Raw genomic sequence first — 15,434 nt, forward strand, 5'->3', positions numbered from 1 at the left:
CTGACGGTGATCCCAATGCTAATCTGGTTGCTTGTGCAATCGCATTTGCTATATATATGAAAGCATATAATCCCAACGATGAAGACGGCACCCAAGTCAAAATCTCCGTTCCTGCTCCACAAAAGGGCAAGCCTGCGATTTTGAACTCTGCCAATTTGGTACTCGATCTCAAACTTGGACCTGTCGTAATGGCTAGCAAAGTAGCGCAATTCATCAATCAGGTTGGAAAGCTAGATAACAGACTCTCGACCAATAAAGTAGCTGTCGTAGAAGTCAACGAGGGTGCAGATATGGAAAAGACAATGATGTGGGCGGTCGGTGCAGCGGGATGTGTTGCAACTGCTTTATTGCAAATCCACAACCACCAATCTTTGAGACTAATTAGGGCTAAAAACGGAATTTATGACATTGGTAGAATAACGCAGGGCAACTATGTCAACGTCATCGTCAATGTCGATAGTACCAACAGTCTTGTCTCGGATGTTGCCACCGCTGTCACCAACAAAACACCAGTAGAACAGGTTAAAGAGATTGTCTCTCATATGACTGAAAACACATGCAGTAGATCAGGCTCTGACTCTGCAATTATCTCTGGACGTATTGTAAAACCAGTAGCAGCAATCCTTGATATGCAAGTCACAAACGCCAATAGCAACTGTGTCTTGGTCGTTGAAATTGAAATAACAATCATCGCTACAGACCGTAATGCCATCAAAAGATTCGACAAGATCTTTTCCGACACTGTCGCTGACGACACTTCACAAATTTTGGGGTATATTACTTTCGAAACCACTAGGAAGAACTTAAAACTAGTCATTATAGAAGATGAACTCTTAGACTTTGGTGGTTCTAGCTTCAAACGCCTCTTGAAGGTTGAGCTGGGTCAGATGTAGATGTGTGATGCGCAAATGATGGAAATGAGGCATGAGGATATGAGGAGAAGATATCAAGGCTTATTATATTAGGGTTATAGTGGGAATTGGGAGGACATAATATTTCATAATGCAAACGCGGATTATATTGAAGGCAGGAAACTTATGTTAGATTTGCTTAAAACCATGGTTTAAACAAAGCAACGAGAATCAGAAAAGAAAAATGGCGCCTTTTTAATTTTGTTTACCCAGTCGTTCACTGGTGTGTGTTTCGGCTTGTAATAGTTTGCCACTCTCGGCTACCCGGCTGTTATGTCTCGTCAAGTGTTCAAGGTGTTCAGCCTTGAGAAGCGTAGCAACACAGATTTTACTGCCCAGATGACTTTCAAGATCCTAAAGGTTTTAGTAGGAACACGTGCTGATATGAACATAACTTCAAACAATAGGCCAAGGTACCATCCATACCTCTCTGACTTTCTTGCTGTTGCTGGACGAGCACGCCAGTGCAGTTCATGGTATCGTGACACTCGTCCATAGGCTTTCAGTCCTCGAACAGTTGTCAGAGACTTCTGTGACCATGGTGGTGGTGGCCAACAATTCTCGAAAGACGGTGTCAAGAGCTGCTGCTGCTGCATGTAAGTATGTACCATGAAATAATATTTTACTATGTGAACGTGACACTGTACTATGTGATGTAACAACTCAGATCGACACTGGGTATCGTTGATTCGTTGTTTCTGCCGCAGAGAGAAACTTGACATGGGCAAGGACAAAAGGAAGTATGGCAATCTACCGAACTCATTGAAATTCAATTTTTTAACTATATTCGGATACAGTTGGCATTGAGAGAGAACTAAGTGTTCATATTCGAGTGATTTCCATAACAAATCAGTCTGCAGGCGGCGATGAATGAGGAATCCAGAGATCTACTTCCGTGAGACGGCAGATATGTCGAAATGTCTGTGACGAAAAAAAAGGCATCGTAGATCGAATCGCTGGTAAGAAGACACTCTTGACATCAATTTACGACTTGGAATCCCTTTTTGTTTGACACCAATGCTCATTCAAATCTTTGATGTTTCTATTGATTTTTCATCAAATCATATCAAGATCCTTATATTGGTATATCTTTTACGAACGGAAAAGGGTGTCGACATTGCAAATCTTTCGACTTGGATCAACCGGCGAACGTGATGTTTGAGTAAGTCAATCTTTGCCAAGCTTCGAATTTCAATCGTTTAGGACGGCGAACATCTGATTTCAAAGGCCTTGGTAAGTTTGGAAGGTTTTATTTGAACTCTGCAACAAAAGAAAAGATAAAGAGAGAGAATTCTCCAAGATGAGTACCCTCTACCCCCATTCGACTCTTGAACTGAACGATTATGTCAACATCAAAATAAGTGCACGAGAGAGTAAGACCCTCCTTACGCAAATGTAACAAATGGAACTCGTCTTTCATATCAAAATCACTGTCACTCCCATTCCTGAAAACGCATCGTGTCGACGTTATTTATGAGAAAGGAAAGGTTCAAGTACTCACAGCACTCTCTCTCTAGTACTATTGTTGCCTGTAAATTCCACCCAACAAGAAATCAATACAGACCAACACTAGTACCAAAGTCCAGAGTCAAGAATTTGGCTAGTGACGTGTATTATCAGCTAGAGAGGTGATTCTCTGGCTATGTGGAGATCCGAATTCGAAGAACAGTGTTAAAGAATCTGTGAGAATACGATGTTCTCTTTTTGTTGCTGGGGGGACACTTTTCTTGACTAACTTTGTTCTGATCAATGGGCATGCGCCATCTCTTCACAGACACCAACTTCACCGGAATCAGCTACAGATCCATGTGGAATGTGCAGGAGCAACTTCGCCTGTCCAGCCTACAGGAAGTCAAATTTGCGTCCCTCGATGTCTTGATGGATGATTCAGGAAATACCTTAATCCTACGACTGTGGTTTCACCGCCTGGTATACATTGAACTATGCGTAGTTGAGTGGTGGAAGAGAATTGGTTTTGTTGGACACATCATGCCAAAAAGAGGGAAGATTATACCGATTATTCAGACTTGGATTACTAGGCACGAGAATCAGCAAATTGTCACACATTTAAGATCCAACCCTTTGATAAGTTCTATTCGGGTCAACTGAACATACTCAAGACGAAAGTAATAATATGATAAAGGGGCCACATTAGTTTGATAAGTTTGAAATCCGAGGGATTATTACGTCTTCACACGTATAAGTTGAACTGAAACGTGCCAACGCTACCTCCAGATGCAAACCAGACATAATTATTGTTTGCTCCACAACCCCTGATAGAGTCTCCTTGATTTGTCTTATATGTGTAAACCAAGTTGCCAGCTGTGTCGTATTGACGGCCACTTCCATCACCACCGGCACTAAATATTCTATTGCCGTATCCACATAAACCAACCACACCGGTGGGTTCAGATGCTATGTTAATCTGCTTACCAGTTGCAGTGTCCCAGGTTCTAACTGTGCCGTCGCTTGACCCTGAATACACGAGGCCATTTACGACATATAGACCTCTGACTATCAATGAGTGCCCAGTGTATGTTTGGACAAGGTTACCGGTTGAGATATCATATTGGCGAATATAAGGATCGTTGTTGCCTGTACCAACAAATCTGAAGATACAGATGTCAAACATGAATCGTTCAATAAGAAATGACTTTGATTGAATACATACACGTAGGAGGAAGTGACGAAGATGGAGGCGACCTGGTCATGTAATCCAGTATATTGTCGCAAGGTTGCACCATTATAGTTGTATAGAGCTACATACCCGTTATTCCCACCTGCGAAGATTCCACTGCTAGTTGCCATCACTATGTAGTACGTTGCGCCAGAGATAGTTAGGTCTACTGCACGGCTAGCTACATCATACTGCTTGACACTGTTGTAATCGGCGATAAAAAGATAACCTCCATAGGCAGATGCACTGTATGGACTAATTCCATTTCCAGTGTCTCTCCACGAATAAACGAAGTTGCCTGAAGTGTCGTATTGATTGATTGTCCCATTGTAATTAGCTAGAAAAACTTGATTATTTGAGGATATTGCTACACCAAAGATACCCTGGGCACCAAAGACTATAGTGTTGACGAGAGCTCCGGGGCCTGGTGTAGGAGAGCTAACAGCAGCAGACGGACCACCACCACTAACACCACCACTACTACCACCACCACTACTGCTTCCTGCACTGCTACTTCCTCCACTACTAGTTCCTCCTCCGCTGCTTCCTCCACTGCTACTTCCTCCACCACTCGTCCCTCCATTGGTGCTACCATTGGCATTACTGGTATTCGTTGATGTTGCGCTACTAACAGCTGGTGATGTTGAATATGTACTTTGAGCCATGCTTGTCCCACTGTGATTGAGCTGAGTACCCAAGACTGCACCCACGATGGCCACGACTAGCACGGTGACAGCTACAATCCAAATCAAACGCCATCGTGGAGTGACCTTTCGGTTGGGATCAAAGGATACACCAGGATCAACATATTGTTTGGGGTCACTATCCACTTTTGATTGTTGTTCAGAGCTTTGGACTGTAGCAACAAAAGTACTCGTTTCCGAAGCTGGCAGGGAGCCAGAGGCGGCAGTGCTTCTAGATGTTCCAGAAACGGGTGCGTTTGATGTAATTGCGGAGCCCTGCAATATACTTTAATGCGGGTTCAGCATTCATGAATATGAGTACATGGTTTGCCTTCGTACCTTCTTTCTTCGAGCGCATCATAATCCCCTTGTTCTGCAGCAAGGTCTAGATACTTCTTTGTCAAGGCTGGATCTTTAGGCAACCCGCCCAAACCTTGTTTGTAGCATTGGCTCAAGACGTATAGAGCAGCAGCGTTTGCAGTCAATTGATATCCCTTCTGAGCCCAATAAACAGCTTCAGGGTACTCTCCTGCCGTAAAACTACGTTTTGCGATAGCACTGCAGCGGTTTGAATCCCGTATTATTTGGGGTTTTAAAGATACTTGTAAGTCCCGTACGAAAGACTTCAATTGGCTGAACAGAGATGTTAGTGCTTCACATTGATTTCTTTCTAGAAAAGTTGAGGGGACTAACCTGTCAACGACAAGGTTCGGTCCTTCTAATGCTTGAACGCCATTAATAATATCTCGAATGGTCCTTTTCTTAGGAGATTGTGGATGGCACGGGTATTCCTCTGGGAATTTACTTGCATCAATTGGTTTGGGGCGGATTACATGACTTGCGTACAAACTGTCACCAATGAAGACGGGCAAAAGAAAGGATTGTCGGGCCTCTCGCAACTCTAGTGCCGTTTCCCACTAAAAACATGTTGCTTAGCACACTCGTCATGTATTCATAGCAAGACCTAACGTACTTCTAACAGAAAGTTGTCCGGGATCTTGTGCGCAAATTTGAACTGCTCCACAGCAGTTTCTGAAATCAAGATCACCACCATTCGTGAACGACGCAACCCAAGCAAGAATTCGCTTTCCCAGGGCTCTCCTGCTGGTATGCATTCTTCGGCAAGATATCCATGTTGTTGCTCTTTAGTGGCAGCCATTTCCAAGTATAGTGTTTTGGCTAATTGCTTGTGCGTCGAGACTCGGTGACTATGCAAAATATATTTCAAATTTGTGCAAAGAAATAGGCAACGAAATACTTGCCTAATAAAGTAGTCATGGTCTTGAACATTGTGGGAGCAGAGCCAGTCCGTTTTCGTAAACCTTCTCGCAAAATATTCCAAGTCATCTATGACGGTGGTTTCAGCACAGTAGGCAACACAATATAGCTCTCGACGCACCTTTCGAATCCGGCACTGTTGGTACATATTGGTTCAGCTCCGAGAAATGGTCTTTGAGATAGTCTGCAACTTGAACTGCTGTCCATCTGTCTGCAGGTTCTGACTTCCACAGTGACTTCACAAGATCTTTAAATAATGGTGGACACGGCCATGAGCTCATGTCCGGTCGTTTACCAGTAGTCCAATAATACTGCATTCTAGAGTATGCGAGAGGAGGCGTTTCTCCATACGGACCAATACAAGAGGCGATTTCAGAGAAAAGAACACCCAACGAATACATGTCAGAAGATTCTTTTGCCTAATAGACCACAGGTAACGCTGTTAGAACGTTTGGGCTTGGAAAGACTAACTCCATTAGACGTACCGCAGAGCCATTGGTTACCAGTTCAGGAGCCATGTAAGCGACAGTGCCTAGAAAGCCGTGCGTTCCAGATAAAATACTGTCTCTCATACGAGCGAGACCAAAGTCGCAGACTTTGGCTTGTAGATTCTCGTCCAGCAGTATGTTCGCACTTTTAAGGTCTCTGTGCAACACTTTGTTCGCATGGATATAGGCTACCCCGCTCACAATGTCCATAGCAATCTGCAACCGTTTTGGCCAGTCTAGTTCCAGAATTTTGCGGTCCAAAGAAGATTCCAATCGTTCCATCACCAAATAGGACGGAGAGCCACTCTTGGCTAGAGTGACTCCATAGAACTTGACAATGTTTGGATGTCGAAGCTTGGATAGGGTGGCTACTTCGCCCTTCAAGGCGCTCACTTCCAACTGTTGGAATATGTCTGGAATTGATTTTATTGCCACTCTGGTGCTGGTGCCATCAGTGTTGATGAGGTTAGCAGCTAGAACTGTTCCTTGTGCGCCCTGGCCCAGGACGGTGGAGGGTTGTGGAATCTCCAAGGACTCCTCAGGTATGATATAGTCCATTGCTGGCGCTTGAATCTAGTCTTTCTAAGCGTTTTCAGTACTGTATATACCTCATAGGTATGTTATTGCTTTGCAGCTTGGATAAGGCTCAGCTGGGGGTTTTTCCAGTGTGCGTGTGATCAAAGCAATTACATTCCAGCCGCCGCGCCAGATGTTGTGGATTTCTGACATATTGATGGTCAGCTCATGACGCCATCTCTTGATGAAGGCTTTTTCCATTTGGGGACTCATTCGTGTTTTATAACAAGAAGTCCAACGAGTCTGAGTCGCTCTATAAGTCAGGATGCTGTGCCATAAAGGTCCGGTGTTTTGCCGATAGCTATTGATTAGGAATGGAATGTAGGTGACCAACAAATCTATGAATTCAATGTCCAATGAACTACCGCTCTAATTGCGTTTTTCCGACTCTACTGGCATACGACCAACGAAGGACTAGATGCTTCATTTTGGTATATACGGACATTCAAGCCTTTATACTATACTCCAACACCAGCATCGTCACCAGCTGTTAGTGAAATCGATGGTGGGCTGCTTGATTTGGACCTCCTGTTATGTAGGTACTTTAAACGAAAAAACGCAAACGAAGTGAAGCAAGCCAAAAAAAAATCAATCCCATATCTAACTCTACGTATAACATTTTCTAGGTTTGAAAGGAGTCCTTCCTCTAAAAGCTATTGTCACCTCACCCTACATGAACACATCGGATTCCAGGTTCCCCTTTGGTCTATACCTGGTGAGATCAACTGATATTCAATTTAATGGTCCTGTCTAACAATTTGATTTTTTGCTCTTGAGGATCCAGAGACCCCAACTTTGATTCACTTGAAGCCAATTCATATCAAAACAAGAAAGAGAGACGAGAGACTGAAGTTCATAGTTGACTGGATAAGGCAAATTGTTATTTAGGCCGTTGATGGCATTGAGTAGTACTTTAAGTCGATTTCTTGTGTTTCTTAGACACAACCTGAAATGATTGCCAGGAATCCCGAAGTTGTTGGTATTTTGGGTAGAGCGCCTCCAGAAGTCATTGCTGGTGGACGGAAGGTCGGATATGAGGAGAAAACAGAGTTCCTCGTCAGACATCAATCATGTCAGCTTTCATTTTCTGACGTTGGAATTGTATTCCTAGGCCAACAATCCCGCAGAAAATTACATCCCAAGACCGAAAGCACGGGTCAGATCATCCCCGTTGCGCAAGTATCTTCGTAATCATACTAATGTCATTGACTCGAAACGAGTGAGTTACTCTATTGCACTCACACGTCCGTGTTTGGTTGACTGATTTTTTGCCTTGATGAACATCGTGCTGATTTTGTTGTACGCCCTTGGTATAAATTCTTTTGAATCTCTTTGGTTCTGGTTGTTCTTAAATCATCCTTAACTGAGCACGGGGTGTTTGCTTACTTGTTGACTCTCATTGTCGGGTTCTTTTTCATTTTCAGCTCCTTTGGGACGCAGACCACTATATCAGACGGAGACTCGTTTGAACCAAATAAACAAATTTCCAGCTATCAGGAGAGCTGTTAGCAGTCAGTCTTTATCACACGAACTGCTGTGTTTTTACCTTTCTTGTTTTTTTGGGTCCCATCTTGTAACAATAGCTGTCATAAAATTCACAGCAACTTCGAGAGTCATTGATTTTTCGTGGACTGACTCTGAAATGACCTCCAAGAAGTCCTATTTACACTTTTTGCTTCAGTATATGCTTTCACGATGTTTATTTAAACCCACATCACCTTCAGTGGGAGAGGCGAGTAACCAGAGCGGTCATTTCTGACATTATTGCTCTAAATGGAAGTAGTTGACCTGGAAGAGCGTTAACTTTGTGTCTTTTGGTGTTCAATTGTTTCGACATTGCGGATTTCTAACGATATTCGCTTGGACACTCAGCAGAAACTAAATAAGCGAGCAGACAGGTATTGTTTCTAGGTCTCCTGAGATTCGGTACTCGTTCGACGCGCTGAACTGGCCAAATGAGCTTACAGCACGAACAATTTTGGAAAACGACAAGTTAAGTTTGTCAATCTTACGTTTTATCTACCTTTCGAAGGACTGAATCGACGCCGCGGCAAGTGAAAAAAGCTCGGGTCCCTCTACTTTGGCACGCTGTTATGTGGTTGGTGGTCATGTTCGCGTTTTCGTAAAGGGCGAGATGGCTGGGCTAAATCTCGCCCTTTGAGTGAAACCCCAAATTGGAAAAGAAACACTTACAGAGCGAAGCGTGGTGAGCTAGGCAAACATAGCAAGAACGTGCCGTTCCTTCGGTTGGCGGTGCTTTTCACTGAGCGATCGATACACAAAATGTGCTCAAACTTGATTTTGAGATCGTGTGGCTACCAGTATCTCAAGTATATGCACACTTCCTTCTGACTTGAGAACTGAGCAAGGATTCCTTTCAAGCGTTCTTTTTTGTTAAAATGTCATTTGCTGCTATATTACGTAGCTTCTTTCTCCGTGGGCTTGCTTTGCTTGACGGAGGTTGTTCTGTTAGAAGATTGGTCATGACTGCCTGTTGAGTAAGAAACCTATCTATTAACCAAGAGAAAAAAGGTAACATGGAAAGGTTTGGACAAGTACGTGTGTATACGTATTTGTTGCTGTATGTTATTTACATGAAGAAGGAAATATGCACAAATGAACTTATGTGGTAGTCTGCTCGTCAAAAAGGTCTCTCCTGTCTAAATCCAATAGACAAAACAGGTTCTATAAGCACACTGACAGTAGTTCTAAGTATCTCGAATCGAGTTTCAGTCTTATTCTTAGATTTACATAGGACAGACTGAATGAATGAAATAATGTTAGATATGTGTTTATCCGCTTTCTACGTCCTTTTCACCCTTCAAGCGAGTGCTAGTCTTTTAATAGGAGCAACTTTGTGTTGTGGTGATCTCAAAAGCACTACAAGTCAGCCAAAGAGAATGAAATGGAAATGTTTGTTCCAGAATCAAATAGCATGTGCCGTTGTTGGCTTTAGTAAAAAGAAGAATCCCATCACTGCCCACAGAGGTTTGACAAATATCTGTAAATCACAAAACCACTTTGCAGAGGTTTATAAAGTTGCTTCTCCCGCAGCGTAGTGTTTAGAAACGAGTTGATAAAGATTTCTATGACAACTGCCACTTTTCTTACGGCATAATCGACACATTGGACTGAATGGCGCAGTTAGCGAGAGAGCCAAATTCTCGTGATGTCTCTTGTGCGTGCCAAAGTCTTTGCATGTTGATACTTGTCCAATGCCTCTACGACTACGTGGCCGGCTTCGGAGTGTCGAAACGTGATTTTATTGATGGCGTCATGGATAATTTATACTTCCTACCCCTCGGATGTCGCCCATTTCTCAAAGAGAATAGACCATTTGGGCGAGACCACCATTCAACGAGTACACATCGGTGCGAAAGTCGATGTAGTCACACACTCTGTGGACGAGAATATCATTCACGAATTCACCAAATTCAAGGCGTTACTTCATGTGGGAAAGATCTTTCTTTACAAATCGTTTGGCTAGCGCCTGCACAAACCGCTGGAAGTCATCTTCACGAATAGGATCGTCTGACATGCTTTTGGTTACGATCAGAAAACGGGGTTCGTTGATTTAGGTGTTTACTGTTCTTGTTCACTCTGTTGTAGACAAGTGTGCCTGTGTGGCTTGTCCGGTCACTTTGACGTCTACCATGTGAGGCTGCTGGCCTTGGATTTCAGCCTCCTTTCGCATTCGATACTTTTGGCCTTTTAGCTCCCAAAGCTGTAACTGTATTAGGTGGTATCACTGCTAGTCTCAGGTTGCTCGCGATATTGTGTTGTTTTTCGCCGGATTGGGTTCGCTATTATGAAGAGTGTGGGGCTGCAGCTAACAGCTCGCATGAGGAAGGGGGAAGCGTTTTGAAGGTTGTAGTAGTACTGTAGTTTGTACTTGTGCTTTCTTCTTTTCAGTTCAATACAACACACATGCGTTGTAATGTGCGTGATACAGTCAGAGAAGCTTGCAAATTCAAGCATGCCAATTTTATATCTCCTTTTCAAATCTAATTTCCGGGTATATTTGTCGTCGTATCTCGTGTGGTTTGGCCGTGATTCCCCGTCTAATATCGCACCGAAACTGTTGGTCAATGTTTCAGTGCTCGCTGTGCACCGGCAGCTTCAAGGCAAATCGTACACGGAACCGCCACTACAGAGAACACCACCTGCGTGAAGACTTGGTGACAGACACTCGTCAAAGTGACAATGCTGTGACTGGGTAAGAAATTGATGGGAGATTCATTTAGAACGATGAAATCTGGGATTTTCGGGATGAATCCTCATTGAAATACGTTACAACTTGGAGCTGAATACCAACGACAACGGCGCCGTGCTGCCCCGGTGTACGTCGAATGGCGCCAGCTGGTTGTTTCGGTTGGACAGACAACAGTGTACAATACTATTCGTATAGGATAGCCAGGGGCTCATAGTAATCACGCTTGGCACTTTCTTTATGAAACTTTCCATAAATACAGCCTATGCATGGTGAGAAAAGAAATGTTTTTTTGATTTAGCAGGGGAGATTGGGGTTACAGTCATATGAGTGTATTATGAAGACTGTAATGGAGTCAGCAGAAGATAGTATGTAATTGAATTCGTCGAGACTTGCATTTTCTACTGTTTTGGGGAATTGGCCGGAGCTATTAGTGTAGGTCTTCACTTAATCTCTCACGGCGATAATGAACCCGGGGTTTGATGCTGCCATCATGGAATATGGCTCTTCTATCAGCTTTACGATTGATTTACTTAATTTCGGTGGCAATAAAGCACTGCTTGACTCTTTTAAGGACGCTACTTCTTGCGGTCTCCAAATGGCTCCTCTTTAATCAGTTGCTTGACAACCTCTCATCTACCAATTTCTACAATGCACAAGCTGTCGCTCAAACAGCTTCTGGTGTCTCACACACCGCAGTAGTTAGCAGTTTTTCAGATTAGTTATTGATGGAGTTTTTCTGATTACCGATGATCACCAGTGCCCAAAGTGGTGGACTGGTATCAAGAGGTGGCATTCATACCCCTTCAATCTTCAAACCCCAATATCTGCTATAGTCACATCGCTGTCTGTTAGTTCCGGTGATAATTGGAGCTAATACCAATGAAGGGACGTTTTGCGCCTTTAAGTCTAAAGACAAACAGAACTTAAGACGCAATACAGATTAAGAACTCTATAGTGTTTGTAATGATGGAGATGTGATTCTGACTGCTGCTTCCAGAAAAAACTGTCACTGCCACAACCTCCAACACCTTGATCATTAAAAACAAGGTCGTATTGGTCTTTGGCTACAGTATGTTTCAATCGACTGACTAGGTTGGACCAAAATGGCATTTTGGATGTGTGTCGTGACATTTTGGCTGTTTGTTTTTTCTTGTATGCGTGACTTTGGTTGAACCTTGACATATCCGTATACTTGGAAATACGTGGACCACCAGAACAGAACAAATGGGAAGCAAAACAGATCAATGCCGTCAAAAAAATTTCAAAATGTCGTTCTGGTACAGGATAGAGGGTATCGGGCCAGCACTCGACTGCTAGACTGCTGAGTGAAACCGACAATGGTGGTGAGAGACCAGCGGGCGAGTTAAAGCCACATGAAAATCCAAACGTTGATATAGCAGTATTACGTGTGAGTTTTTGCCTCTGGCTATTCACGTCCGCCGTCCTACCATCGGTCAACTTCATATAACTTAAGCAAACAGGCAGCTCCCATTCGGACAAACGCCGAAAACCAATTATTAAAAGTTCTCCAGCTAAACAGTGTATGACTAGCATATTTCTCATCAACAGCAGAAGGTGGGCTCAGAGCGTGATGACGAAATAAGCAAGATCATGTTTCATGACAGCAGTACTCGATATATTCTATGAGATCGTATGAGACATTTCCGAATACTGTGTATCTTGCCTTGCTGTTGACAAGTGGTTGTTGCTGTTACTGGCACTAAATTCAAATTCTGACGCAAACAGCTTTGGTGCAGCTCACAGACCTCTATGTAAGCATTCTTTGCAGTCCACGCTCAGTGGATGCGCGCTGTAATGGATTCACGTCCTAATTTAACCCTCATGCTTGAAACGATCGAGTGGCTGTTTGGCTGTTTATGTGTAGATGTAGAAAGGTTTCGTGGTGCATTCAAGACTCGAAAAACACAACATATCACACCGAGGCACACACAATCCAAGAATCTAGACTGTCAAAGAGGTGAATTGGGAACAGTTAGCACCGGTTGTCAGAGTGTTTGATACCTCAAAATGTGAATGTTAAGTAATTGAACATCGTTTTGGATCCATACGCAAGACTAGAAATTCACTCAATCTTGAAGAAAGTACTTGGCAAGAAGCCCTTATTTGACATTGTATACTCGCAATCGTGTAACTGTGGTTGCGGAAACTGAACGTTTTTTCGCAATTTAAGAACTACAACTGTTCCAAAGGACGATACCATCCCAGGGTTCAATCATAAAGAGATCGTACAACACCACCACTATACGGTGCGTAAGTCTCGTGCAATTGGCTTGGTAATGGTCAGGGGACGCGTTCTCACGGCAGATTCGAGCTTGGAACACAAGAAACCACCTCGGCTAGCTGTAGAGGACGAGAATCTTAATCCTGATATCGTGGATTGGGTTAATGGCTGCTGAAAAGTAGGACACGAGCCCACGTTAAAGCATACGCTGGTTTTTTTGGCTCATGCATTGTATTGGGATTATAGTGCCGCAAATTTACGATTGTTAAAACACTTAAAACCCGCTAATGTTGCTAATTACTCCCCATATGTTACTGGTATTACGTTTGCGTCTAGTGAGGCGACTACAATTTTCTTTTGGCTCATGCATTTTATTGGGATTGTAGTCCCGCAAATTTACGATTATTACAATACTTAAAACCCACTAAAGCTGCTAATTACTCCCCAAATGATACTGGAATTACGTTGGCGTCAGCCCCTCAACTTAGTTGTGACCAACCACCACCCCATCCAGTGAAACCCATGCTTCTTCCCCTACTATATTAACTACCAGTGAGCCGCGACTGACACACCATCGTTCCTTAGAGCGATCCTTAGCGCGACTGCGTCCTAATTTTTTTTTTGCATAGTCTGGGGATTCCTCGTAGTGCTCAATCTCAGTAAACATCCCATGTCATTCATCGAAAGCAAGTAGCCCGGTTAGCTCAGTTGGTAGAGCGCGAGACTCTTAATCTCGATGTCGTGGGTTCGACCCCCACATTGGGCGAATTCTTTTGCTACTCTATGGAGAACCCATCGTGGAAACTGTTCTTTTTGACGTATTCATGTATTTTCCGACACGTTAGTAGTATCATCAGTAGTATGGTCTGTGGTGGTATCGATCGATCTACGGTCTCGTTGACTTCTTCTTCCTTGGTTTGTAGCCCTTGTATATCGCAAATGGGTTTTCGTGGTTCGTGGGTGGTGGTTTCAAAACCACCCAAGCTGTAAGACTTTCTGAGCACTGGGCAGAGATGACACTTGATGGAAATCGACACACATTCACTGGCTAGTTTATCTGATGGGTTGCTCGCGGCAGTTGCTGGACATCAACTTTTTTTTCACCAAGGGTTTTCGTCAAAACTTCGATTGGATTGGATTGGATCAAACATTCATCGTCGGAATTTCGAATCGTGATGCTATCAGTCAGGAAATCGCCTCTTGGGACTCTGGTATGTCGCTTGGATGAGATTTCTGCTGTTGTGTGAAATAGTTTAGCAGTTTAAAGGCTATTACTTCGCAACGAAATTCGAGGAATCTTGAAGATCAATGTATAGTGTGTTTGGTTTGCCAATAAATCGGTTTAAAAGTACTTTCAACTCGTTTCGAACCCACATCATCATACTGATTTGAGGAAAACCACAAAGCATCTCAACCCAATCGGATCCTCACGTCCGTAACAGTTCAGCAACATCTAATACACAATCATTGCCAAATCACCGTCATTCATCCTTCATCTTTGACCAACTCTTGCTGCATTGATGCATACGATGGCTTGAGCTATTGGGTTCAGCGGCGATGTGTTCTTGTCATGGCCATCATGTGGATTTCTAAACAGACCTCTGGCACTCTTTTGTCGTTTCGAGTCTGACTCCAGGTCCACAGCTCATCAAACAAACCCCCACAAAAACTGCCACTTGGGTCAATAATAGTCGAAAGGATCTAGCTCTCGTTTATGAGAGATGGGCCTCCAGACATCGATGGTTTAGAAAAGGGGTGTTTAAGAAAGATGAGGTAACTGATCATGGTATCTCAACACTTCGACCTTTGAGATTCACTTTACAAAAGATTCGACTTGATCCAAGGGAATAGAGGTAATTTATAGAACTGCCATATTCTCTTCGTCAGGAAAAGCTTTCGTTTTGACCTGCTCAAGTTATTAAGTAGCTTCGAACATGTCAAGAGTATGATCTGTAGTCAACTGATAAAACGTCTCCTTCGCATCTTCTTTCTTTAGGGGGAAAATGTCTAACAGTAATCCTTGTCATCGGTAATGTCGTTGAAAAAATAAGAAATTCGAGTATAATTTGAAGGGTATTGTGTGAGGACTTGTGGTTTGCGCCCGTTTACAATCAATCGAGTCCTGTTGAACGCCGACCAGGCAATGATTCTACGCGATTAGTGATGATTTTGGTAATAAACCGCGATACGAATCGATATCAAAGACAATTCCACGTGTTTGAGTGCTGCAGCTTTCCTTCACTCACCAAACGTCTATTCCAGAATCCAAACATCAATTAGCAGCAACTTGAGCCTCCCACTTCCCACATCAACTCGAGGAGCCAATAAGCCTTACTAAATTATAATCTACATTAAAAAGCCTCGAA

General features: G+C 43.3%; 1 protein-coding gene across 1 annotated transcript; it reads right to left on the reverse strand.

The window, feature by feature from the left end:
* Window positions 1-3,102: 3,102 nt before the first annotated feature.
* Window positions 3,103-6,595, reverse strand: SmJEL517_g03003 (uncharacterized protein; the record flags this gene model as incomplete). The annotated part of the gene is made up of 7 exons (XM_031168931.1): window positions 3,103-3,520; window positions 3,583-4,557; window positions 4,611-4,904; window positions 4,965-5,188; window positions 5,245-5,450; window positions 5,671-5,968; window positions 6,035-6,595. The coding sequence occupies 7 exons, from the start codon at window positions 6,593-6,595 to the stop codon at window positions 3,103-3,105; spliced, it is 2,976 nt and encodes a 991-aa protein (XP_031025133.1).
* Between the last annotated feature and the right edge of the window lie 8,839 nt (window positions 6,596-15,434).

The sequence above is a fragment of the Synchytrium microbalum genome (genome assembly GCF_006535985.1).
Source record: "Synchytrium microbalum strain JEL517 chromosome Unknown SmJEL517_scf0014, whole genome shotgun sequence".
In the NCBI taxonomy this organism is placed as follows: Eukaryota; Fungi; Chytridiomycota; class Chytridiomycetes; order Synchytriales; family Synchytriaceae; genus Synchytrium; species Synchytrium microbalum.